Source organism: Pipistrellus hanaki (genome assembly GCF_964339955.1).
Source record: "Pipistrellus hanaki genome assembly, chromosome: 11".
NCBI classification, from domain to species: Eukaryota; Metazoa; Chordata; class Mammalia; order Chiroptera; family Vespertilionidae; genus Pipistrellus; species Pipistrellus hanaki.
The window spans coordinates 16,184,663-16,210,164 of NC_140513.1; the positions used below are offsets into that span (position 1 = coordinate 16,184,663).

Consider the following 25,502-nt stretch of genomic DNA (forward strand, 5'->3'; position numbering starts at 1 on the left):
TATTAAAACCTATGTTAAAAAATTGTGACTCCTCAAGCATTTCCTGGTCTTTTTTTCTGCCTTCTTAGAAATTAAATTTACCTGTGTTTTTTTTTTTCACTCTTTCGGTAACACTATTCTGTAAGTTTTTCTCTCTTGCTCATTGTAATGCTCATTGCCTGTCACTTCTGAGAGTACTTTGGGGAATGACTGAAATCAGAGTGGCTTTGTTCAGACTGCCATAAATAACGTGGCCTGAGCAGAGTGATGTGGGCCAGGGTAGTTTTGACAGTTTCCTGAGAAGGTGAGCTCTGAGTGGGAAGTTGATTTAAGTGAGTGAAGATAAAATGAGTGAAACCCTGGCAACTCAATGGGCTTTCCTTAATTCCTTAAATAGAATATGTTCCAATAAGTAAAAGAACAAGATAGCAAAACTGGAGTTGACATAAAATTATATGTTTAGTCCATGCTGAGTAAAAGCATCAATTGAAATAACAAGGAGCATTATTCTAACGACCATGGTGCTAACATTGCTAAAAAAGCAACTCAGAAAGCAGTGTCAGGCCAACACTTCTAATTTTAATCACAGCTCTAAATAGTTAAGCGCACACCCAGAAAATGATAGTGTATATCTAAGTCTGGTGTTTTTTGTGGTTACCGTCTCTCTGACATAACCTTAGTGCAGGTGGTTTCCCCTCTTATGGGCAAAATTCTAAAGATGGTATATACTTTCCAGAGGCTGTGGTTTGAAAAGAGAGTCATGATGGCTACTTGTGTAATTACAGGTATGATGACAAAGCTTATAAGAAAAAACATCCCTTTTGAATCTCTTAAAAGTTTTTAATTAAGAGGAACCCAGGAAGGAAGCCATGGCTTACAAGTCGTGTAATTATTTTCCTTCACCTTTATTATGCTTTCTGTGAAGATGACATGATCTTTTAGAAGGCAAGGCAAATATCTAGTCACATGTATAGCTTTGTTTGTAATTATAAAAACGGCACTGGCCAAGACTTCTGTTGTTCAATCAGACCCTCATGCCTGTGACTCTTTGCTGCTGATGTAGTTTCTGACCCTTCAGCATTTGGAATGACCCACAGCACTGAAAGTCACTGGGAGAATGAGAGGTGCCATTGTTTTTATGGCGATCTGGACCATAAGTGTTTGTATCTTGGTGACTGTGCTACTTAAATAGATGTGAAGCAAGCAAAAGAGTGGTGACCTGAAACGAGTGTGTTGTAAAGATTTGAATCCACAAGGACAGGGCAACAACCTCCCCACAATAAGGAATGAGCACAGCAATGAGTTCTCCCCTCCAGATTTTCCTGGAGTAACACATAGGTCATGTTAAAGAGGAAACATCCATATCAGTACCACCAATCGGGAATGGATAGCAGGCACATGAGAAAAACTGGTGAATCTCGGCCAGCTGTAATCAGAACCCGAGAGGGTATTGGAAGCTGTTAAAATGGACACAAAATGCACGCTTGAGAATCGTATCTAAGCCGGCAGCACCAGTACAGGAAGTGGCACTCACCCTGGAGAGGCTCTGGGACTGCTCCCTGACGTGAAAGGCCCCGGCAAGCTGTAAGGCATCTTGTCAGCTTTGCTCCTGGTCACACATTGAAATACACAGAGCAGAGAACAGGCTCTGGGGAGGAGAATTTGAAGCTACGTCTATAATAGGTAGTTTGAAATGTGAGTATGAAGCTGGGAAGAGAGGTTTGACCTAAAAATAAACACATAGGTAGAACTTACAGCCCTACAACTGGATGATAGGACTAAATGCGTGTATAGATAAAAGAGAGATGCTGCCTGAGGACTAAGTTCCAATATTAAGAGGCTGGCAGGAAGAGGAAGGAAACAAAGAGCGAAGAAGATTAAGGATGAATGAGCAGATAATTTCTAGCGGCTGCCAGCTGCTGGCTGGGGCCTTCCTTCACTCTGCGCCACCCCTGGTGGTCAGCACATGTCATAGCGAGTGACCGGTCTCCTGGTCAAACTCATGTGGGGACAATTTGCATATTAGCCTTTTTATTTAGAAAGATAATGCAGGGCACAGAAAATGTAAACTGCTTCCTGCAGTATACATGAGCCAGCTGTCAGGGAAGGTAAGAAGTGATTTCACATGAATTAAGACACCGGGCCGAGAATCAACAGAGAGCAGGGATGGCCTGTGAGTGGTCAGTCAGAGTGCCCAGTGAAACTCTTGTATATAGAACAGGTGGACAAATCAGATTTGGTATCAAATTAAAATATTGATATGAGACACCCAAACAGAGATTATTTCCACAAAGATATTTCTTGGGAAATCAATTCATACATTTCTGCATAATAACATTAATTAAGGAAAAAGCCACAATCATCTCAGCAGACTGAACATTTAGCATTCTTTCCTGATTAACAAAATTTTATAATGAAAGACAAGTAGAAGTATATATTTTTAACATGATAAAAGTAGGTGAAACATGTAAGATAAAATTTTGCTCCTTTATATATAAAGTGCTTTACTAAGACAAGAAAAAAATACATCCAATAGAAAGAAAAACAGCAGTAGGAGGCAAATCAAAGAGTAAATAAATTATCTCCAAAACATTGAAAAAAATGCAACCTTATCTTATTTAAAGAAATAAAGCTTATACCACAAAATAAATACCTTAAGCTACATTGGCAATGATTAAAATGCTAATGCTCAATTTTGGTGACTTTGAAAGAATGGAGTTACTAGTATTTGACTGAAAGATTTATAATATTGATAAAATAATGGAAGGTAATTTCTCATTATGTTAAAAAGCTTTAACATTGTATAGACCTTTTGCTCTAGAAATTCCATTTCTAGGAGTTACATATAAAAAAAATCACAATTTAAGATAGATGCTCACAAAATTTAGCAATAGGATTAATTACCAAAACATTATATTTTATAATGAAAGATAAATAAAATAAATGTCCAACAATAAAATAATAGTTATATTAATTAAGTCCATATAATAGAATACTCATTAGCCATTTAATACTTGTTGATGTGGAAGATATTAGTGATATATTTAGTGATTAAAACAAAGCTTGAAACAATACAATGATGTGATCTCACTTTTGTTTAAAAATTATCAATCATCTATCTACCTACCAATCTATTTACCTGTCTGAAAAAGGCTGAAAGAATACTACTTGTCTTGATGTTAATGTTAGTTACCACTGATTGCTATTTTTTTCTATTATACATTGTATATATTATTATTATATACTATTGCTTATTATTTTTTCTTTTAAAAAATAATTATCACTTTTATAATAAAAATGTACAGTTGACCCTTGAACAATTAGCAGGTTAGGGGCAGTGACCCCTCCCTCCTCTTACACACACACCAGTTAAAAATCTACGTATAACTTGTGACTTCCCCAATACCTAAGTTGTTCCTCAGTATCCATGAGGTGACTGGGTATGGGACCCCCTGTGGAACCTAAACTCTGTACATGCTCAGATATCCTATAGGAAACTGTAGATATCAATGCATACAGTCGACCCTCTGCATAGAAAACAATATAGGTACTTTTTGATGAAAAAAAAAGTAGGTATATAAGTGGACTTGTGCAGTTCAATCCCATGTTGTTCAAAAATCTTCTATAAACGTTATTTTAAGGCAAAAGTATAAATACTTTTTCTCCTTGTTAGAAAATGAATAACACAATAGAAAATGGAGAATCATAGATGACTCCCCAAATAAAAACTATAAATGACTTAAGAATAAAAAAAATTCAACCTCACTAGTAATTAAAGCAAAATTAAAATGAGATATCCTGTATAATAAAGAGACAATATGCAAACTGACCAACACTTCAACACACAAGGTGGCCACCCCCATGTGGACAGATTTGGTATCAAATTAAAATGGCCACCATAAGATGGCCAGTAGGGGAGGGCAGTTGTGGGCGACCAGGCCAGTAGTTGGGAGGGACCAGGCTTGTAAGGAAGGGCAGTTGGGGGTGATCAGACCTGTAGGGGAGGGCAGTTAGGGGTGATGGGCTGGCAGAGGAGGGCAGTTGGGGGCAACCAGGCCTGCAGGGGAAGGCAATTGGGGGCAACCAGGCAAGATGGGGAGGGCATTTAGGGGTGACCAGGCCTGCAGGGGAGGGCAGTTGGGGGTGACCAGGCTGGCAGTGGAAGAAAGTTAGAGGTGATCAGGCCAGCAGGGTAGGGCAGTTGGGGGCAACCAGGCTGGTGGGGGAGAATAGTTAGGGGCAACCAGGATTCAGGGGAGGATCTGAAGTTACGGGTGACTAGTCTGACAGGGGATGGCAATTAGAGGCAATCGGGCTGGCAGGGAAGCAGTTAGGTAGTGACCAGGCTGGCAGGCAGAAGTGGTTAGGGGCAATCAGGCAGGCAGGCAGGTGAGCGGTTGGGAGCCAGGAGTCCTGGATTGTGAGAGGAATCCCAGATTGGAAAGTGTGCAGGCTAGGCTGTGGGTGCAGGCTGGGCTGAGGAACCACCCACCCTGCAAAAATTTTGTTCACTGGGTCTCTAGTTTTACTATAACCAGATAGACTAAGTATTTCTTAAAAACAGAGAATTAATTCTCTGACAGCAATTAATTCTCTGATTAGAGCTATGAGATCTCTTGTGCAATGCAGAGATGAGAATCCTATTTCTAGGGAATGTGACAATACATAACAAAAGCCTTACTATTGTGCATGCCATTAGCCCAAACATCATCTTTCTCAGAATTTACATAAAGAGGTAATTATGACCATGACCAAATAAGGATGGTTATTACAATTTATAATAGTGAAAATTAGAAAAACTCAAATGTTAAAGAATAAGAAAAAACTAAATTATGGTATAGCCATAAAGTGGAATATCAGAAATCAAATTGTACATTTTAAAGATTATTTTGTGACATGGAATAGGTTTATAATATACTACAAAGTGAGAAGTATTCTTTTTCTGCTCCATCACAATCCCCCCAAAATTGTTTTGTGTGTGTGTGTGTGTGTGTGTGTGTGTGTGTGTGTGTTATGTGATATACTCTGGTACTCTCACCATGCTTGATAGTTGACAACTTAAGATGACTTGGTGTCTCACATTGTTCTGACACTTGTTAACAATGACATAATGAGTATCTCTCTCTCATCATATACAATGACTTTACAATGGGAAATTTATTTAAAAGAGAAAACAATACTGGTAAGTAAGTGGATACATGTTCCTCAATATAGAACCTTGGGGTAAGCATTAAGAAAATAACAGTGATCTTAACCTAAATTGGAAATACATTTAGAGGTAACAAAAAGAAATGTGTCATCTACTTGACTTTCTGATTAAATTGACAATGCAACAATATACTTTTTTGCTACTCAATAAAAGACTTGGATATGAAGTTAATAATAAGAGGGGTAGAGTATGTGCTCTGAAACCACATGCAAATTACAAATCACCTGATAGTCACAGAGGTTCCTTCTATAGTAAACGGAAGCAGCACAGTATGGCAGCTGAGAGCTCAGCCTTTTTGTTCAGACACTAGACTCTGTTGCTCTGTGTGCTTGGGCCAGTTACACAGGCTCTCTGTGCCTGTTTGCTCACCTCAAATGTGGGCACGATGATAGTACCAATGACACAAGGATGCTGTGTGGTTTAAATGAACATATTTAGAGTCCTTAGAATATACATGGTTAGCATTCAATAAATGCTGTCAGATAATGCTATTTTTATTATAACTATTACTATAATGGGGGTTGTACTTGATATTTTTAGATGTCAATCATTTTAAAACTTTAGTGAAGTTGAATGGTTACATAATATTGATATTTACTTGCTTGCCCCCTCACTGTATTTACCTATATTTCTGTAACATTTTTTACTTTGGTTTCTTAACTATCAGAGCCTAAAACACACACAGACCAAGAACCTGGGAGGCTGTGGAAGCCAGGAGAAAGAGACAGGAACGTCGGGCACCCATTGAGCAATGGGGAGGGCAGCAGAGACTAGTTCAAAGTGGCAAACAATACAACCGAGGCTATGGAAACCTGGCTCGCAGGGCCAACATGACACCCACAGTACAGGTGGGTACTCTAGTAACTGTACTGACCTGCTTTTCTATGGGTAGCTTTTTCTGATTGGCTTGACTTCCACGTCTTTCTTTTATGATAAAACTTTCTCAGCTGATGAAACCAGAAGACACCTTTGAAGTTTGCAGAGCATATGTAACACACATATGTGAACCATTTAAAATATGACTTGGGTATCTATCATACATGAAACTCTCGACTTGCAGTGGCCCTCTCCAATTTCTCTGCTTTGCTGGCCTCTTGGCTTTTTATTTTGAACTCATGCTGCAACCTTATTCTTTATCGAGCCCTTTGGGTACCTGACTCAATTTGAACTTATAATGGGGACTTTTATGTATAGCACCTCCCTACTTAGATCTCCATCCTAACTTCCTACTTCCCTATTTATGAATCAGAACTATGAATAGGCAGGTCCTTACATTGTTATAGCCCATGGAATCTGCTCTGGCCTAAAAAGGGAGGAAGATTAAATAATAGGCTGGTAGGCAGTGATAGAGCTTGAGTATAGTGCAGTCAAATTGAAGGGGAGGGGATGTGAGCAGGAGGATTTTAGAAAATAACACTGCTAGAATCTCAGGGGTGAAGGATAGGACAAAGTCTCAGGTAATTTCTATGTGTTTGTCTTGGTTGCCTGGAGTGACTATGAATAAGAAATGGGAAGTTTTCCAGCAAAGATGACAAGTTGTTGCATGAAGGTGGATTTAGAGATTGCAGGTGGAGCCTTCCGGCAGACAGTGGGAAATCTGCTTTCAAGAATTCAGACCATTTCTCCATTGCCTAACTACCAATTAGTTTAAATGAAAGTAAGCAGATATAGTGTAGACTGCTATTTCCTCTTCTCTGTTTATTTGCTTCTTAGGAGAATATAGGTTCATGCTCAGATCATTCATGTTGGTCTTAAATAAAGACATATTGTGTGGCGCTCCATTGAAAAATCTAGTGCCACAGAAATCTGAGTCCCAGAGTATTTTTAAAAGAATCATAAATTGTAAAAAGATAGGTTATCATGCAGAAAGTTGGTAAGCAACACTATATTAATTCTACTGCCTATTAAGTTGGTTTCTAAAAGGAAAAAATGTCAAAAGGCACAAAAACATCAGGTCTACAATAACTCAAAGCCATAGATCATTTTTGTGACATCCCATATTATAAACTATGATTTAAGAGCTTTAGTAGACTGTGGCAATAAAATTAATGAATGACAGATTTGAAATATGTTGCTTCAAAAGTAAACACAAAGTCAAATGGTAATATTTTGCAAAAGGTATATAATATCAGTCCACAATGTAATTTAGAAAGTTATTTCAGCCAGAGTGCTTATCTTTATATAAGAAATAAAAGGAAAAAAACAGCTAAATAACTGAAAAAGGACAGAAAGTCCTCGAAAGAGGAAGAAATAAAGATGAAAGCAAATGAAAAGATACCAATAAAAATTTCAAAGAAAAAGATAAACTTATAAAACTCAAAAACATTTTTTTTTCAAAAAAATGTTAGGAACAAAATAAGTAGAATAAATCCATGACAAGTGCATATAAAGGGAAAACCTCTGAAGGAGGAGAAGCACAGACAGAAAAAGGAACTGAAAAATCACAGTAAGAATGAAGACTTGCCGACTGCTCATTTTATTCCTTACAAACCCTCTATTGATAAAGTAAACCATAGCTCTGTAGATCACAGACAAATATAAAAGTATGCATTAATGCAAGAAAAAAATTCAATAAAAAACCAAACATCCATCTTTGGGTGGGGAGACAGTGAATGTGTTTTTTTCTTTCTTTTTAGTTTTCTGTGTTTTATTTAAATATTGTACATGAAGCTACACCACTTCCAGAAAGGACAGGATTTAGCTCTACTGAAAATGAAGCTCTCTAACTCATTTTGTATTAAAATGTAATACAGCAGAGTCTTCCTCTGCTGCCAGCTAATTCAGGAACAGAGCAGATGACATTCTTTCCTGTACAGTATGTAATGCTAACTTCCCCCATGAGGAAGAATAGTTATCTCTGGTTATCTGACATGTTCCTAGCCTGTGTTTCCAATCATTAAATTTCAATAGATTGATCTCCTGAGTTCTGTGCGGCCTTTGTTTACCCCAAGAAACAAATGACATGCTACTCATGTCTACTATTGTTCTTTCTACCTAGGTTTTGTTGGGACTCGGCACTGTGTTCCTCTGGCTCCCAGAGTCTGAGAGGAAATGGTAGTGTTTTATTTGCACATCTTCCATTTTAGACACTCACAGTTCCTTCTGCCCTCTCACACATGCGTTCCAGAATTCGGTGAATACTGGCGAAGCTGGGTCTGTCGGCAGGCAGCTTGCTCCAACACAGACGCATTAGATTGTACAGCTCCAGGGGGCAATTCTCAGGGCAGGAGAGGATGTTGCCATCTCGCACATAGTAAATGACCTCCTCATGGGCCATCCCGTAGTAGGGCTGCAGGCCATAGGAGAAGATCTCCCACAGGACCACACCGTAGGCCCACACGTCAGATTCTGTGGTGTAGCGGTTGAAGAAAATGGACTCGGGTGGCATCCAACGGATAGGGATTGCATCGTTCTCGTTAGCTTTGTAGTAGTCTGCTGAATAGATGTTCCTGGAGAGGCCAAAATCGGCAATTTTCACCACCATGTTCTCACCCACCAGGCAGTTTCTGGTGGCTAAATCCCGGTGGACAAACTTGCGCTCTGAGAGGTAAGCCATGCCAGCTGCTACCTGCCTGGCTATGCAAAGCTGCTCAGCACAGGAGAGGGGCGGGGGCCCAGGGCTGGACACCTGAGCCCTCGGGGACAGGTCACTGTGACTGAGGCTGTGCGCTGTGTGAGGCGACATGCTGCGGAGGAACTCGTTGAGGTCGCCATAGGCCATGTATTCAAAGAGCAGGCACATGGGCTTCCCCACGGCACACACACCTGGAACGAATAGCATCCTTTGTTAGGTTGGGTTTCCAAAGCGACACACTTGGGAGAGCACTAAAAGCAAGTGACCAGATCAGAAATAGGGGGCCCTGGCTTTTTGTTGACAGCTTCATAGTCAAATATGGACCCCATCTCTTTGTGTAAACATCTATTTACCTAATAAGATGCAGGTATCTATCATTCCTCCTTCGGTGCCTTAGCTCCTGACCCTTCCAGTGTCAGGTTTTTCTTCTATCATCCTTTAACATAGTACTTACTATCCTATGTCATAAGCATTTGTTTATTTGAAATTTTCCTCCCCAACATTTTAAAAGTAGAGATTACGTCTTCTTTACATTCTGCAAACCAACTACGTGTCTGGTAGACCAGGTACTCAGTGTTTGGTGAAGGAGTTAATGAATGGGTGTTTGAATATGTAAGTAATTCCTCTGTGTTTCTGCTGCTGCTTCTCTGAGGAAGGATAGTAAGGAAGGTGTCGCATGAAATTTTTAAAGAATAGCAAAAACAATCCCAAGATCTTAGATGAAGTTTTCAGGTTGCTGCTGTAAAACATTCTGAAATTTAGGTTTAACAATATTCACACTAGAAAGGAAAAATGTTTACATGAAGAGTCATATTATAATTAGTTTCAAGAGTATATTTTCATATCTTAAAAACTTGCTACATTTGAGAGGGAAACTGGGCAACTTGGGATATTAGACCCTTTGGGCACAATTTTGCATCACCATAAAAATAGATTATTAGATCTATTTATTTTAGGCAATAATTAAAAGTCTCTATTCAGTGAGGAAGAGAAATAAAAACACTATTTAATCTTGGCTTATTTATTGTAGGGTTACTTTTCAATTCCAGGGACATTAACAAACACTATATTTCTATGTACTGGAAAGAAAATAAAAGAAATGACAACACTGTGAAATATTAAAAAGCCAATTTTTAAAAACTGAGGTGAATTTATGAGACTTTTCACTGCTTATATAGAATCTAGTGTATGGGAAGGAACAGAGACATTTCTCTTGTCAAGGCATGAAGCAAAAAAACCACAAATGAGGTATGAAGGAAGGAAAACTGGCAAAGCCTCTGTTTTCTGATACAATAAATTCCTTTCACTTATATGCTCATACCTAACAGTTTCACAATGTTAGGATTGTCAAATTCTGCCATGAGGGCCGCCTCCCGCTGAAAGTCGGCTTGCATGTCAGCTGAAGCCTCTTCTTTGAGCATCTTCACTGCCACCATAGTGGATGGTTCGTGGGAGAGTAAGCCTGGAGCTCTGGGAGGTTCATTTATTTAGAAAGAAATCAAAGATCAGGAATCGTATTCATAATCACATGTCTATGCGTATTCATTTACATTCCCCCATTTTTGCAGCCTTTTCCAGACCTCAGAATCAAAGATGCCAATAAGTAGATTGTTCTTAAAATCCCTTGACTTCAATTGACAAAAATTCCTGGGCTATTTTCAATGTAGATTAAGTTTGAAAAGTGCAATATTCATAAATTATAGGAATTTTTACAATACCACAGACCCAATGGCATTATCATTACCATCCTAACCCCCTAATCTCTGGTTAGAACCTAAATCCTGGGAAAGTAGGGACCCTGACTTATTCATCATTATGTCCCCAAAGCCCCTACAATGATACATTGCATATTTTTGTTTTTTAATAAGTATGTGTGCGATTTTCATTAAACATGGAAAGTTCCCCCCAAGGCCACCTTGAGTGGATGTAAAGTTGTGTCCCACCCAAGAACACCAGGTCAAAGTGATAATTGGTGTCCACATTCTCTGGCCCAGCAGTTTTGTGGAGCTGCATCATACAGAGAGGGTATTTTATTCCAGTTCACACAAAGGGCTGGCATTGGGCCGAATGCAAACTAGTTTCTCAAGCTTGTGTTTTCTGACATTTTTGCATTACTTTTTTTTTCCTTTTCTATTTTGCTATTCTAAGAACATCTATAGAGTACCTATACAGGTCAGGCCGTGAGTGTTTAAATAGAAAAACTAGTTCAAAGTAAACTTTAAAGAAAGTAGAGAATATAGCAATAGAAAATGGAAGAGAAGTAAATGATACTTGAGAATTATTTACTAATAACATTGTAAGAAATTATTTAAAATGTATTTAAAATTATTTTCTTAAAAGGAAAGATAATTAAACTTTGCTGATTACTTGTAATTTGAACACTATACAAATGTAGACTCTTCCTTATATATTCACACCCTTCCAGTAGAGAGGGAAATTACTTAGATTCAAAGTACAGTTCTCAATACAAGTAAAGTTGATGGCTTGAAGAATTAACTCCTTTGATAATAACTATTATACATACTGGTTTTGGTAACTTTTCAGACACAACGTATTTTAGTGAAGATATTTTTTTACATTTTTTTTTTACCTTGCTTGAAAGACCCTTCCAAATGCTCCTTCTCCAATATCCCTCACATATTCAATGTTATTCCTTGGATACTCCAGGCTGAGCAATTTGGGATTCAGAAGGAGTGGCATCCTCTGGTACATGGGGTTAGGATGCAGCCTGTCTAGCAGGAGCTCAGATGGAAGAGTAGTGAGGGTCACTGCTGCTGATTCTCTGCAGGTTCAGACAGGTAAGATCAGTAAGGAGCTCAGGCTCAGGTGAGATCTTTATACTCAGACTTATGTTCTAAAGAGATTTGGTATTTAGTAGGAAACAAAAGAAATTATACTAAGACAGCCAAAGATCGTTCAGTTTTAGAGCAATGAAGTATTTTTGTTTGGTCTAGAGTCAAATGTCACATTTTCTCAGGAGTTTTGTCACTGTCCAGTCTAGCAGTGGCAGTGGAGATGAGGGGGAAGATGGGAACAGGAATAGCCACATTCTTCAGAATTATTGTTTAGCTTCTCTGTGCTGAAACTGTCAACCTGAGGACATGTGATCCTATGCAAAAAGATATTTGTAAAGATCATGGTGGGGTGCTTAATTTTAGAGCAATGCCATGGATGTCATAAAAAGTCTGGCATGGCAGTAATATATATTCCACCTCCCATCCCCTATTCCAGTATTAAATATGTGGGTTTTAAAACATTACTACATGAGGTTAGATTAAACTACAACCTCACCTTTTCTTATTTTTCCATTGTTTTCGCCTTCGGCAGCAATAAAGAGTAGTTATGGTAAGAAGCGCAAATACTGCAAAGCTGGACATGATAGAGATGATTACAGTCATGGAGTATGCAGGTGAGACAGAGAAGGTAGAGGAGGAGGAAGGCAAATTTGGAATGTCCACATTCGGCTTTGAGGACGTCATTGATGGGAATGCTGAAAGAAAACAATAATGCTGTCATTCAACCTTAAACTTTTAAGATCCAATTTTTGTATTTAAGCAATCAGTAAACTAAATTTTAAGAATGAGTTTTTTATGTATCAGATTCTCCCAGGTTATATATATATATCTATAAAGTCTAATTGTAAGTATCCAGTGAGGTCCAGTTGAAAGTATATCCAACTTATAGGAGCATAGAATTTTAAAAATGAGACTTAGAGAAAAAACATTTTTTGGTCACAACCAAAAAATACAGACCTGGGGGAATAGGTAGGGGCTAGAATGAGGGGATGAAGGGCAGGAGGGAGATATATATAATACTATCAATAATATGAAAAATAATAAACAAAAGCAAAACAAATTGTTGTTCATAAAAAAACACAAAAAAACACAATAGTTTCTGGACTAGTGCTCTTTCCAATGCATGATATTGTTTGTGACATGACAGCAATTGTGGAATTTGTTATTAAATAAAATATTTTAATGAAATTATACTTGAAGTCAGGGTTGTCTAAAGTTGAGCTTTTATACTGTTGTTTTACAAACAATAAAATTAATGGAAGAAGATGAAAACTTGGGACACAATGAGCAAAAGTTAATTCATCTAAAAATTGACCACTGTCAAACTCCCATTAAAAAGGTCTTATGCAATATAAAAACAAGGTGAAATCTGCATTACTCCTGGAAACCAAAAGATGCCAAATGCATATCACTCAGTAGAGTGCAAAGTCCATTAGATATCTATAAAACAATCATATTAATTATATTTTAAATTCTTTTAATTGATTAAGTAAAGACAAGAATGTGGATACAGGGTATTTTAATAATATAATCAACAGGAAAGTTTTACTAGTAAAGAATGACCTAAAAAGAGAGAATAAATCTTATTTTGAAATATTTGTGGAAAAGTGACAGACATGATCTTTTTGTCAGCCACCGAAGAAAATTAAAAAGCAGAAATTATGCAGATCTATTATTTGACTAAAATGCAATTAAATAAATAAAATCCAATAGGACATCTAAGAAAAGAAAATATATTCAGTATATTTTCCATCAGAGCGTAAAAAGTAGCCATAGATACAGACTAGAAAGTGACTTCCTAATAGGGGGTATGGAGTTTGGCCAAACCTGTGCTAAATGATAAACTCATGGCATTATCTCTTTCCACTAGATAAAAAAAAAGAAAGAATTAAACATTTATCCCCAGACTTTGGAAAGGAAACAAAAACTACAGAAAACAAAGGAAAATAGAAGATAAAGTAACAGTCATGTACAAGCAGAAATTAATAAGTTAGAATACATATACCACAAATAATAGAATTTAAAATAGGTGAATACTTGGCCTTATAAATGTTATTAAGTAGCCTATCAATCGAATTTTAATTTTAAAACATAGGAAAGACACAAACATACAAATTAGGAATGGGTGAAGGAATTAGACAATAGATTCAAAGGTCAATAAAAATAAAATAATTACATTTTTTAAATCTTAAGGAAAATGATATTAATTATTAAATTTGAAGAATTAGAAAATCTGAGTATAGCTATAACTAGGAAATGTAACCAGTTAACTGCCACGATATTTTGAATTTAATTAAAAAAAGAGAGGGGCCTAAACTGGAGAGTGAAACCTGCTACTAATAATAAAGACGGGGCAATCATTAAAAGACAGGGAGAAGTTACTATTTTTGTATCTGTATTTTACCAAGCAGTTCATACCATATTTAACAGGCAAGGGAATGTAATTTAATTCATAAAATTTGTAGTGTAATTTTATTAGTAAATAAAAGGTAGTTTTTCCTAAAAAATACAGAAAATAGAATTCAGTGGCATATTAAAAGGATAATCCATGATAATTTAGGATGACTTATTTTTTAAATGTAAGAATTTACATAGTTTAAACAATAGTTTTGTTTTATGGATTTAATTACTTCTTCATTTAGGGATAGTTTTGTTTTGCTTTTCCTTGATTATTGTTTCTGATCTATTTGCTCTGCTCTTCCCTAGAGTGACATTGGTTTTACTTTTGGGTGAAATAATCAATTTGGAACTCCATTTTCTTTCCTTTTAAAGTTTCTCTCCTCAACATGATTTTTTAAAAAATGTTTTTATTTATTTCAGAGAGAGGAAGAGAGAGTGAGAGAAGGATAGCAGCATCAATGATGAGAGAGAATCATTGATCAGTTGTCTCCTGCATGCTTCTCCTTGGTATCAAGCCCACCATCTGGGCATGTTGACTGGGAATCGAACTATGACCCCTTCAACCACAGAACCGCACTACCAGGCATCTTCTCATCATGATTTTATCTCTTTATCCTTTTCCTCTGAACATCAGGGGAATTTTATTCACTTATTCATCCATACATTAAAGTATCCCTATATTAATATTGTTTCTTAGGTATCAAGAATACTGTAGTGAACATGATACATCTTGATGTTAATTTAACTTGGCCCTAGCTGGTTTGGCTCAGTGGATAGAGCATCGGCCTGTGGACTAGCAGCGATCACCAACCAGTGGTCTGTGGTTCGAAAGGTTGGCAACCGCTGGACTAAAGGGTCCCAGGTTCTATTCCAGCCAAGAGCGCATGTGCATGTTTCGTGCTTGATCCCTAATAGGGGGCATTTGCAATCAATGATTCTCTTATGATTGGTGTTTCTATCTCTCCCTTCTCTGAAACCAATATGTGTGTGTATGGGATGGAGAGATAGTATTCTCTAAAAAAAGAATAACATGTATCAGGGCCTAAACCAAACAGTTGTGGTGCCTTTCTAAAAGTACATCTACTAATAAAAATTTTATTGTTGACTTGGGGAGTGTCTATAGGTAAGGCTAGATCTAGGTTTCAAATGTAAAATTCTATAATAAATCACCTGTATATTGCATTGTGTTTTTACCACCCAAAGGCAAATCTCTCTGTAACCATGTATTGTTTACCCTTTATGACCTCCCCCCAAACCCCTTTTCTTCCAGTAACCACCACTGTTGTTTGTTTTGTGTGTGTGTGTGTGTGTGTGTGTGTGAGTGTTTGTCTTGTTCATTTGTAAAGTTGATATTTTAAGAATAGAAAATGACTTTTTGTAGGTAATTCATACTTATATCTTTATAATTGGCTTAAAAGGCAGAAATATGGGTGCTTTTTGTGCATGGTAGTCCTATCTAATCTAGGATTAAAGGTCAGCAGCCCCTTCCACACAGTAAACCCTCAGTGAACTACTTGAATGGATGAATGAGTAAACAGTTGAAGGATAACATAGACCTCAGTCAACAATTAAAAATCCAATCAAAGTAAAGTTTGCTTAGGACAAAGACTAGAAACATTTCTTTTTTATTCCTTCAATTTGGTAATAACAATTCGACAGACTTTCAAAATAGATTTTTTGTTTTTGTTTTTCCCTAACTGCTCTTGTTTTAAAAACTCTGAGGCATTCGGTTGCAGCCAGTAGCATTTTTTAAAAATACTTTTAAGTCTTAGTTCTTTAAGTAAGCCAATAAAATCAAGTGCTGGCACTTAGCCAAGTGCAGAGGTGATTAGGTTTGGAATATGTATCACAGGAACTAAATATGATTTAAGTCTCAGAACACTCAAATCCGAGGAAGCTGACTGACATGAAAAATTTTCCTCGTATCATTCTGAAGCTTTCTGCATTTTTATAGGTTAAAGCACTCTGATGTAAGTTAGTTTCTAGGACATCCCTTTTCAAGCAAACTTTTTGAATTCTTTCCCAGGAATTTTGAGACAACCATTTTTAAATAATTTGGATTTGTCCCTGTAAACTTTTTATTGGAAATTAGCTGTCTTAAAAAACACACACCTATCTTCCAAAAGAGGGATCTGTTGTCACAAGTAAAGACCATGAATTGGCTCAATGAAGAAAAAGATGTTTGTTTTCACTCTGGATAATTAGCTGATACAGAAATCATGAATGTAAAGTCAAAAGTGACATTTTAAATTTGGTGTATTTTATAGCCATGTAAGGGATCAAGCCAGCTAATAATCTTGAGGTAGGAGATAGCATTTGTATCATTCACTAAATATGCTGCTCTTCATGGCCTAATAAGAAGCCACAAGCTGAGACCACTGATTTTTCTTCATGCTTTCCCTGGGTGACTACCTTGGAGAGGATCTATAGATTCTGTTCTGGACATTATGAAATATGAGTGTAAATACACATGCACAACTCCACTTACATAACAGAAGATTTCAAGGGCACAACAAAATTACTTACTTGTTAGGTTTTCTTTTTTAAAATCTGAGGGGGAAAGGATAAAAATCTGTTTTAAGTGAGCATTCAGATATCTCAGATAGTCTGTGAGAGTGCTAAGAACAGCAAGTTCTCTTTCAGCTCTTTGATATGCAACTAGAAAACATTCTTTGTGTTAAATGTGAAAAGATTGCGTCTCGAAAATTAAGCCAGCTGTTAGACGTTCCTTACAAAGTTCATTAAAGCAGCATGCAGGGATCCAGCTTTGTTTGGGAGGTCAGCATTTTCAAACATGTGGCTTATTTTTGCATGCTTAAAAATCTGCTTCACTGGCTAAGAAAGAGGACTTTATTCCTTTATCCCGTTCCTCTAGAAAGTCTGAGAAGTTTCTTAGCCATTTCTCTGCACATTCCAGAAAATATTACAAGCTCTCCTAAGATCCCCTTCTGAAATAAGGTAAGCTCTCAAGCAGCAGTTAGAAGTGCTCTTTAATTTCTCTGAGAACAAATTAAGTAAATCCTTATACTAGTCTTTTTCAATTAGGATTTGAATGAATTGAAATGCCTAGAAATATTAGGATATTGAAGTGCACACCTTAGTTTCTTCAAAAGTACTAACTATTTCTTAACCTCCAAAGTCTTGCGAAGACTCTGTTACCTAAATATGGCAGTCTGGTACAGGCCCGCGGGTCCCAGTGCATGCTGGGGAGCTTGCTGCAGTCGAGCACCGAGAGCAAATTCAGCCCAGGTCTGTGGAGTCCCCTGTGGCTCTTATCTTCCAGCGCCAGCCATTCTTTTGCACAGAAGAGCTCCTTCACCGCCAGGCAGTATTCTCTAAACAGTTGATGGAGAACAACACTTGATGAGTCATGGCATGTTAGCGCCCAATTTGTGGCAGTGCCTAAATTCTTTATTTTCAAAACATCATCCTAGCACATTGTTCTCACAAGAGGGTTTTTGAAAGGACTGTTTTATTGTAAATAATGTGAGGCTTTATGGAATATATTATCCTGTCAGATGAAATGGTGTCTCATTTTGTTTGTAATAATTAATGCTACTTTTAAAAGTAAGATGACATGTACGGTTGTTTTTTTTTTGGAAAAAATACAAACTTTCAATTTCAAAAGGTATTAGATTAGGAATCTGTTGTAATCTGTCTCCTCTCTACTTTATAGTATAATAACTACAAAAGTGCCAAAACAAAGCACACAGAGTTTCAAAAACACACACACACACACACACACACGAAAAGTCATGGAGCATTGTTAGTCAATTTCCATTCTTGGAGATTTTCCTCTAATCTTGGGGCTAATGGGAAGGGCCTGAGAAACACAGTCCTCACCTCTACATACTTGTCTTTCAAAACAAAACCACACAACTTTCCTGGCAGGCTACAGGAGGGCATGGGAGGCCTTACCCAGCCCCCACTCTGGAGAAGCTGAGGCCTGTCCCATTGCTGTGTGCTTCCCTCCTTCTCCCCCTCCTCCCCACCCCGACATGAGACAAGAGTGTCAGTACTTAAACTAAAATAGTGGGTGGAATGTATTTTAAAATATATACAGTGGCCAGTGTGGCTCTGTGGTTGAGCATTAATCTATGAAACAGGAGGTCAAGGTTCAATTTCTATTCAGGGCACATGCCTGGGTTGTGGGCTCGATCCCCAGTGTGGGACATGCAGGAGGCAGCCTATCAATGATCCTCCTCTCTCATCATTGAAGTTTCTATCTTTCTCTCCCTTCCTCTTTAAAATCATTAAAAATATATTTAATATATATATATATATATATATATATATGTGTGTGTGTGTGTGTGTGTGTGTGTGTGTGTTTACACATATAAAGTAATATTCTGAAATGCTCATCTTGATCTCATATTTATTAGCAAATAATGCTGAAACGCTTGAAATGTAGTTTTATTTTCCTTTCTCTCTTGGCTTACTAATAAGATATATATTAGTTTAGGATTTTTTTTTATTTCATAGAAAGCAGGATATTTAAGAATATGATAATGTGAACAATAACAAGGGCAACAGAATATTATACTTTTACATTTTCTAGAAGCTCAGAACCCTTGTATTGTAAGGTATCATCAGTGATTTACATGATAGAAGTTTTGTCCAACTAATTGCCTTCTATTTTGGACAAAAGCCAGTTTTTGTCTTTACTAATGCATAAGACAACTTCCACTTTTGAAAACTCTTCCTGTTTGGAGACAGCTAAATACATTCACCCATTTATTTACTTTAAATTTTACCTGCAAATGGGTATAGGAGTAGGTACCACCCCAGGGTTGCATTCTTGGAAAATGTGGTTACACAGCAAAGCCTCTGCTGCTGGCCGGCAGAACGGGCTCACTGCTTTCAGCTCACTCCAGACTGTGTGTACGAGTAGTTCTTGGGCCTCCTCAGGGTCCGCGTAGGAGTTGTTGAAGAAAACAAAAGCACTGTTTGCCAGGACAGCGTTACACACCTCCCCTCTGTACTGGGCGCAGTAGCCTTTGTTATCTTTCTGTGGTTTACTGAAAGAAGCAGTGAACAGTGTTCCCAATCACATGCTATTTCTTAGCAGTTAGTCTGTGTTTTTTTCCTCCAGTTCCCACATCTACATTCCAGAAATGGGAGAAAATTGCACTAACAAATTGGTTGAAGAAAACACAGGCTATGTCTTTAATAGAAATGAAACTGGTTGCAGTTTTGGTTTTTCTATCAGCTTGAGGTTAACTAGCTTGTGCAAACCCTTTGTATGCTGGGAAAAACCGTAAAATACAAAGTATATGGTTCATATTAATTTTCTTTGTCTCTAATATTTCTGGAAGCTTTAAATACTTACTAGGATTAGTTCTACAATGTAAGAAATAATATACAGGACCAAATATACACATTTTATGCATATGATATATATACAAATATATTATAAGTTGAGAGAGTCCGAGACTGCCCATAGTTTCAGAGTTGAAACAACTTTCTTTTCTTTTTTACTCTTCTTTTACAGACTTTATAAACCTCAAATTGTATGTATTTATTAAATTTTAGAGGCAAAACACAAAAGCAAATTGGGCCATTTTGTCCCTCAACCTTCTAACCCTTATACTTACCGTATTTTCCGGCATATAAGACAACACTGTGTTCTAGTAAAAAGCCTGCTCAGATTGGCCAGAGTTAGAGAGGCGGTCTATTAAAAAAAGAACTGGTGTTGCCTCGGAAGTGGGGGGTAGTCTTATACAGCGAATATAGGCCTAAACCTATGTTTTAACTGTAAAATTAGGGGGTCGTCTTATACGCCGGAAAATACGGTAAACAAAATTTGAAAGAAGCTCACAGCAACACTTTAGGGGACAAAATAAATGCAAATAACTTGCATTGTTGTCTTTTGCAAGTGAGGAGACCCCTCCCTGTCTGCAAGCAGTTCTTGGGAAGGCCCTTGGAGCAACACCAGAAGCAGCTGGTCCTGTTGTTCATTTGAACAGTGGGGCAGAGGTCACAGGGATCTGTTCGCAGAATGTTAGTTATTTTGGAATGATCTGCCAGACTGTCTCCAAAAATGCTAGTTAATATTGCTCATGGAGCCAGTCCCTCTCTCTCTCCTGACAAACTAAACCTGGCTCATCTTCTTTTCTGTAAAGTTTCTTTGAATGATCCCAAGTCCCCCTTTTAAATTCTTTTATTGCACACAATTTTCCTTGGTCAAATGGAATACTTAAAGGAGTCTCAGTACACCATTTACTCTTACTCTCTCTGCTTTAAAATGCATGTCACATTTTTTAAAGTGATTGTATAGTTTCTATGAGGAAGACCTCTATTGCCTTTTAACACAATGCCTTATCCATGCAGAGGACCAGCTGTGGTTTGAGATAAGGCAACCCCACTACTCCAGTGAAAACTCTACACCTTCTACTGGCCTCCTTAGGGGTGGCCCACATGTCCCTCCTTTGATGTGGAAAATCTTCTTTCCCTGTATCCCAACTCTCTGGTCTACTGTTGCACTTTCCCAACAGGGTTCTATGCCTCTTCCAATCTCCAAAGCAAACTGGAATTTTTATTCTTTCATGCCTTTGTACATGATTCATTCTCTAAGGCAGTCAACAAATACAAACCACAGGTCACATTCAGCCTTGCTGCCCATTTGTATATTTCCTGTGACCTAAGAATGGTGTTGAAAAAAAACACACCAAAAGAAGTCAAAATTATATGAAACTCCAATTCCAGTTCTGTAAGTTAGGTTTGATCAGAGCAGAGTTATGTTCCATCATTTATGAATGGTCATACTGTTTTTACCCTGAAACAGTAGAATTGAGCAGTGACAACAGAGACTGTAGACTCCACAAAGCCTAATATATTTAATATCCAGCCTTTTGCAGAAGTTTTCCAACCCCTGCTCTAAGACATATATCAAATGTCATTTTTCTGAAATGCCAGACCCAGTGTCCTCAAGTAGAAGCACATGGCCTCCCCTAAAAAACACCTCTTGTGTTACCTCTAAAATTACTATTTATTTATTGTGTGGAACAGAGAGTGATGTAAAGACAAAATTTAAATTAAATTTTGAAAATGTATTATATTAGCCAAATATATACACTTTAAATATTTGTACACATATCAATTATAATCTGTATATACATAAGAGTAATATAGAGAGTTTTATATATACTATAGATAGTATACAAGGTGTACATAATTACATTTAGAATTATTTTATACATGTTTTTATATCATTCATTTTTACTTAGCATGATATAAACATTTGCCTATGCCATTATGTTATTCAAAAACATCCTAAAATCACACCAATCTATCCTATTGGTAGATATTGAAATTTCTCATACATTTCACCAATAAATAAAAGGAAGTGTTTTGGATTTTATTGTTCATACACTTACTATTTCCCTAACATAAGTTATTAAAAGTGAATTTATCCAATATCCATTTTAAGTTGCTTAATAAAAATTATGCTCCCTAGAAAGGTTATTGCGATTTTCTTCCTACCAACAGAGTTTGAGAGTGCTTGTGTTATCACAAGTGAAAAATGGTATGGAATTTTATTTAATGAGCATTACTAGGTATTTGACTACTAATGAGTGTAAAATTTTTCATTTGCACTTATATGTACGTGAATGGTCTACTTCTCTTCTTGAGACCTTGGAATTTGTATGTGCTTCCATTAATATGTTGAATTGTTTTGATTATTTACTTTCCTATATATTGCCAGGAACAGAGTGAGTGGTTTAAAAATGCATAGAAAGAACAGGTGTGTTACCAATAAAGGGTCTGTTGGTGGCCTGCATTTTAATTTAATTTTTACCATGTTTATGTTGTGTGTCCCCTCAGTAGCTTATTTGGCTTCATTGTAGAATTATGAAGGATCAGAACTCTGTCTCTTAGAACTGTGATAAATGAGTAGGTCAAATCTATATGAATTGGGATAAGATAAAGAAATAACCAAATTTTCGCATGCAATGTGTTCTTTCATTCCATGAAATTAGGAAGAGTGGTTGGTGGTTTAGATCCTGCTCAGTTACTGTGCTAACTGGGTTAGTATAGTCATTACCAATCTAAGTTCTTGCATCTGTCTACCTGAGATCAAATGTAGGCTTTGTAGTTTGCTAGGCAGTCCTGGCAATTCTTGGTGCAATAGGTTCTGCATATAAAAATATAATGATAATAATAATGCTTGCCCCATAAAATTGCTGAAATGCTAACATGAGAAAGGTGTCGACCACAAAACTTAGCCACTATTATCACTATTACTATTATTAATTATTCTTCATGTCAGTTTCATCATTTGTAAATTTAGAGTTTTTATAAAAGCCAACTTTACTGCAAATAAAACACTGTAAAGTGCCAAATATTATATTACAAGGTGATACTTCCTTATCTACAGGATAAAGCACTGAGGGAGAGTTTGGGAATCAGTTCTGGGTTCTCTTTCCAAGCCTATAATTTACTTGCCCTGTAAGTCTCTGGAACTCTCCATTTCAAAGAAACTCTCTTAGTTTCTTTTCCATACAATAGGGATAATAATAGTACCTATTTCATAGGGATTTCCTGAAGATATCTTTAAATAATGCATATAAAGCCAAAACAGTGCTTGATACATGTTATTCAATAGATGTTACTCATCTCCATTTTCATCATCACCTTGTAAGAGTATTTATTAAAAGGATTTGAAATTAGAAAGTTTCTGAAAGATTACAGTACTCAGCAAATAGACAATAGATGGCATGTCAAATAAAAATTAAAACTCAACAAAAGAAAACATTGATATAATAACAATGTCTTACCTCCATTCTTATAACAGGAAAGGAAGTTCCCACAGGAAATCAAGTTGAAAGGGAAAAGAAGCAAAAATTAGTACATTTTCATTATATGGTTGCAAGATATAGCTTTGACAACTCTAATCTCTTAAATTTCTGGAAAGTTCTCTGCTTCTGCTAGAAGGCTAGATACCACATTAACAGGCAGACTTGGAGAAGATTAAGAAAATATTGAGTGTCTCTAAGTACTGAATTCAAATCAAAGCAACCATGGGAGCCATCAGCACAGTCAGGGTTGTAGCTCCGAATATACCTCCATTAGCCACCAGGGACTTTTCATCCAGAAAGCAAGATATGGAGGCTAAGTGGGAAGAGGTGAGAGGGAGGAGTAGAAGAGAGAAGGAGAGATGAGAGAGGTGTTATTTCCATAGACTCACTAGCCTTACAGCCGTGTGACCTGTGCAGCCACACCGCGCCCTGCGCTCAGAAGGACTATATGCTTAGTTTATTGCACTGCTGTCACCTTCTTGAAATACTTCATTTATTAACAAGAGACCCTGCATTTTCATTTCACACAGGGACCCATAACTTATGCCCACAGCATGAAAGCTCAGGGAACTGAGAAAAAGGCCCCTCTTCTCAAGTGAGTTATGAGGCTAGTGGCAGAAATGGCCCCAACTTGGACTTTCCCAAGGCAGGAAAACCCTGGCAAGGGTGTAATTGACCAGCATCTCTGAATGATTTCATTTCTTTTTGTATAGGAAATCTAAAACTTCACACTCTTTACCAAATACTTGATCTATGTCTGTCTGTGCCCCAGTTGCCATCATAAAAGTAAGAAGTAAAACATAGGCTTTGACTAAATCCAATTTGCCTTTATAGAATTTCTCCTAATGTCAATTTCTAACTCCTTTTTAAGGTTTCAGGTCCATTTGGGTATTCTTCTTTTGCTGAGTTTCTGCCCAGTTGGTGTGGTTTAGTGGTTGAGCATTGACCTATGAACCAAGAGATCATGGCTGGATTTTCTGTCAGGGCACATTCTGGGGATGTGGGCTCAATCCCCAATAGGGGTCATGCAGGTGTCAGCTGATGAATAAATCTCTATCATTGATGTTTTTCTCTTCTTCTCTCTTCCTCTCTGAAATCAATAAAAATGTATTTAAAAAATAAAATGAATTCTTCTGAGAAGTCTGTCCTCTTGAAAAACCTTGTAAACTCAAGAGATTTGTGTTTCTAATCATCTGTTAGGCATTTGTGAGGGTTGATGACTATGAGGCTTTTGTAACCTTGAGGGTGTAAGTCTTGTCTTTATGGGATATTTATTAAATGAGTCTGATGATGAGGCTCAGAAATCATCCTACATATGGCACCACTATGACCCAAAACCTCATGCCAATTCTGCCACTGCACAGATCGAACAGGTGGAAGGAGACATGAGGAAATTCTTCCAGAGAAATGGTATGTAATTTAGAGAGGTAAGGCAGATTCTGAGAGCAGCTGAGCAGGGAAACCTGTTGAAACTTGAGGAGGCCAAGGTTATGTATATGAAAGAGCCCTTAATTTAAGATGTAAAAGGGAGAACTCAATATGATGGATATGTGCCAATGCTAAGGAGAATCCAGGCATAGTACTTGGGAGGAAATAATAAGCTTAGATATGCTTCTATTTCAAGGACAAGTAAGAAAGGGAAAATATAATTAATTAAGGGTGCATTGTTGTCTCAAGAATATTAAGAAAATTGGAGGATGCCCTCATATTCTGGGCTTCCATGCATTTCTTACGGAAATTTCTCATATTTTCTTTGGAGGGAGGATGGGGAGTAGGAAAGAGGTCCAAGAACCTTGCAATCATAAACAAGTGCTTTTATCTCAAAACAAGATATTTTAAATTCCAAAAATTTCCATAAGTCATCAATATTTGTAGTATTTTTTAAATTATCTGGGAAGTCAGTAAAACTTTGGCTCTCTTCTAAAACATACAGTGACTCTAATATAAGCAAGCTGCCTGATTATAAAGAGTGCTTAGCTCTTATGCCTAACTGCGGAACAGCTGGTAGCAATCATTGTGGCTACTGGCTGTTACTCCTTCTTGCTTTCCCCCTTTACTAAAGACAAAAACAAAACACTTCTAATCAATATGAAACCAGATAGCCAGGTGGGTACTGAAAATATTGGGAGAAACAGTAAAGTATGATTGTCTAATCACTCTGCTGTATAAATGAAACTAGTACAAAATAATATTGAATCTAAATTGTGATTGAAAAGTAAAATTTAAGAAAAAAATGCAAACTTATAAAGCCACCATGAAATGGCAGGGAATAATAATCCATTGTGTATATTCACCACGTCTTCTTTATGCATTTGTTTGCTGATAGACACTTAGGTTGTTTTCCTATCTTGGCTATTGTGAATAATGCTGCAAAGAAAATGAGAGTGCAAGTATCTCTTCAATATCCTGTTTTCATTTTCTCTTGTTTCCTTAGATATAAATACAGAAGTGGGATTGCTGGGTTATATAGCAGTTTATTTTTAATTTCTTTAGTTTTCTTACTGGTGAATCAATTTGCATTCTACCAACAGTGCTCAAGAAGTCCCGTATTTTCCACATCCTTGCCAACATGTTTTAATACTTGTCTTTTTTATGGGCATTCTAATGGGTATGAGGTGATATTTCATTGTCTCTTTTGAAAAATATGTCTATTCAGATCCTCTGTTCATTTTTAAATCATGTTGTTTGTATTTTTACTTTTTTAAATTTGAATGAGGGTTTTTAAAAACAAATTTTGGATATTAACT

At 37.0% G+C, this 25,502-nt stretch overlaps 1 protein-coding gene across 1 annotated transcript in view; it reads right to left on the minus strand.

Annotated features, from left to right (window-relative positions):
- Positions 1 to 7,305: 7,305 nt before the first annotated feature.
- MUSK (muscle associated receptor tyrosine kinase) overlaps positions 7,306 to 25,502 on the minus strand; it is a 63,841-nt gene continuing 45,644 nt past the window's right edge. Inside the window, 7 exon segments of the mRNA XM_084899289.1 lie at positions 7,306 to 8,953; positions 10,084 to 10,232; positions 11,353 to 11,544; positions 12,054 to 12,252; positions 16,484 to 16,507; positions 17,117 to 17,292; positions 18,712 to 18,975. Coding sequence (XP_084755415.1) covers positions 8,271 to 8,953; positions 10,084 to 10,232; positions 11,353 to 11,544; positions 12,054 to 12,252; positions 16,484 to 16,507; positions 17,117 to 17,292; positions 18,712 to 18,975 — 1,687 coding nt within the window. The 3' untranslated portion in view covers positions 7,306 to 8,270.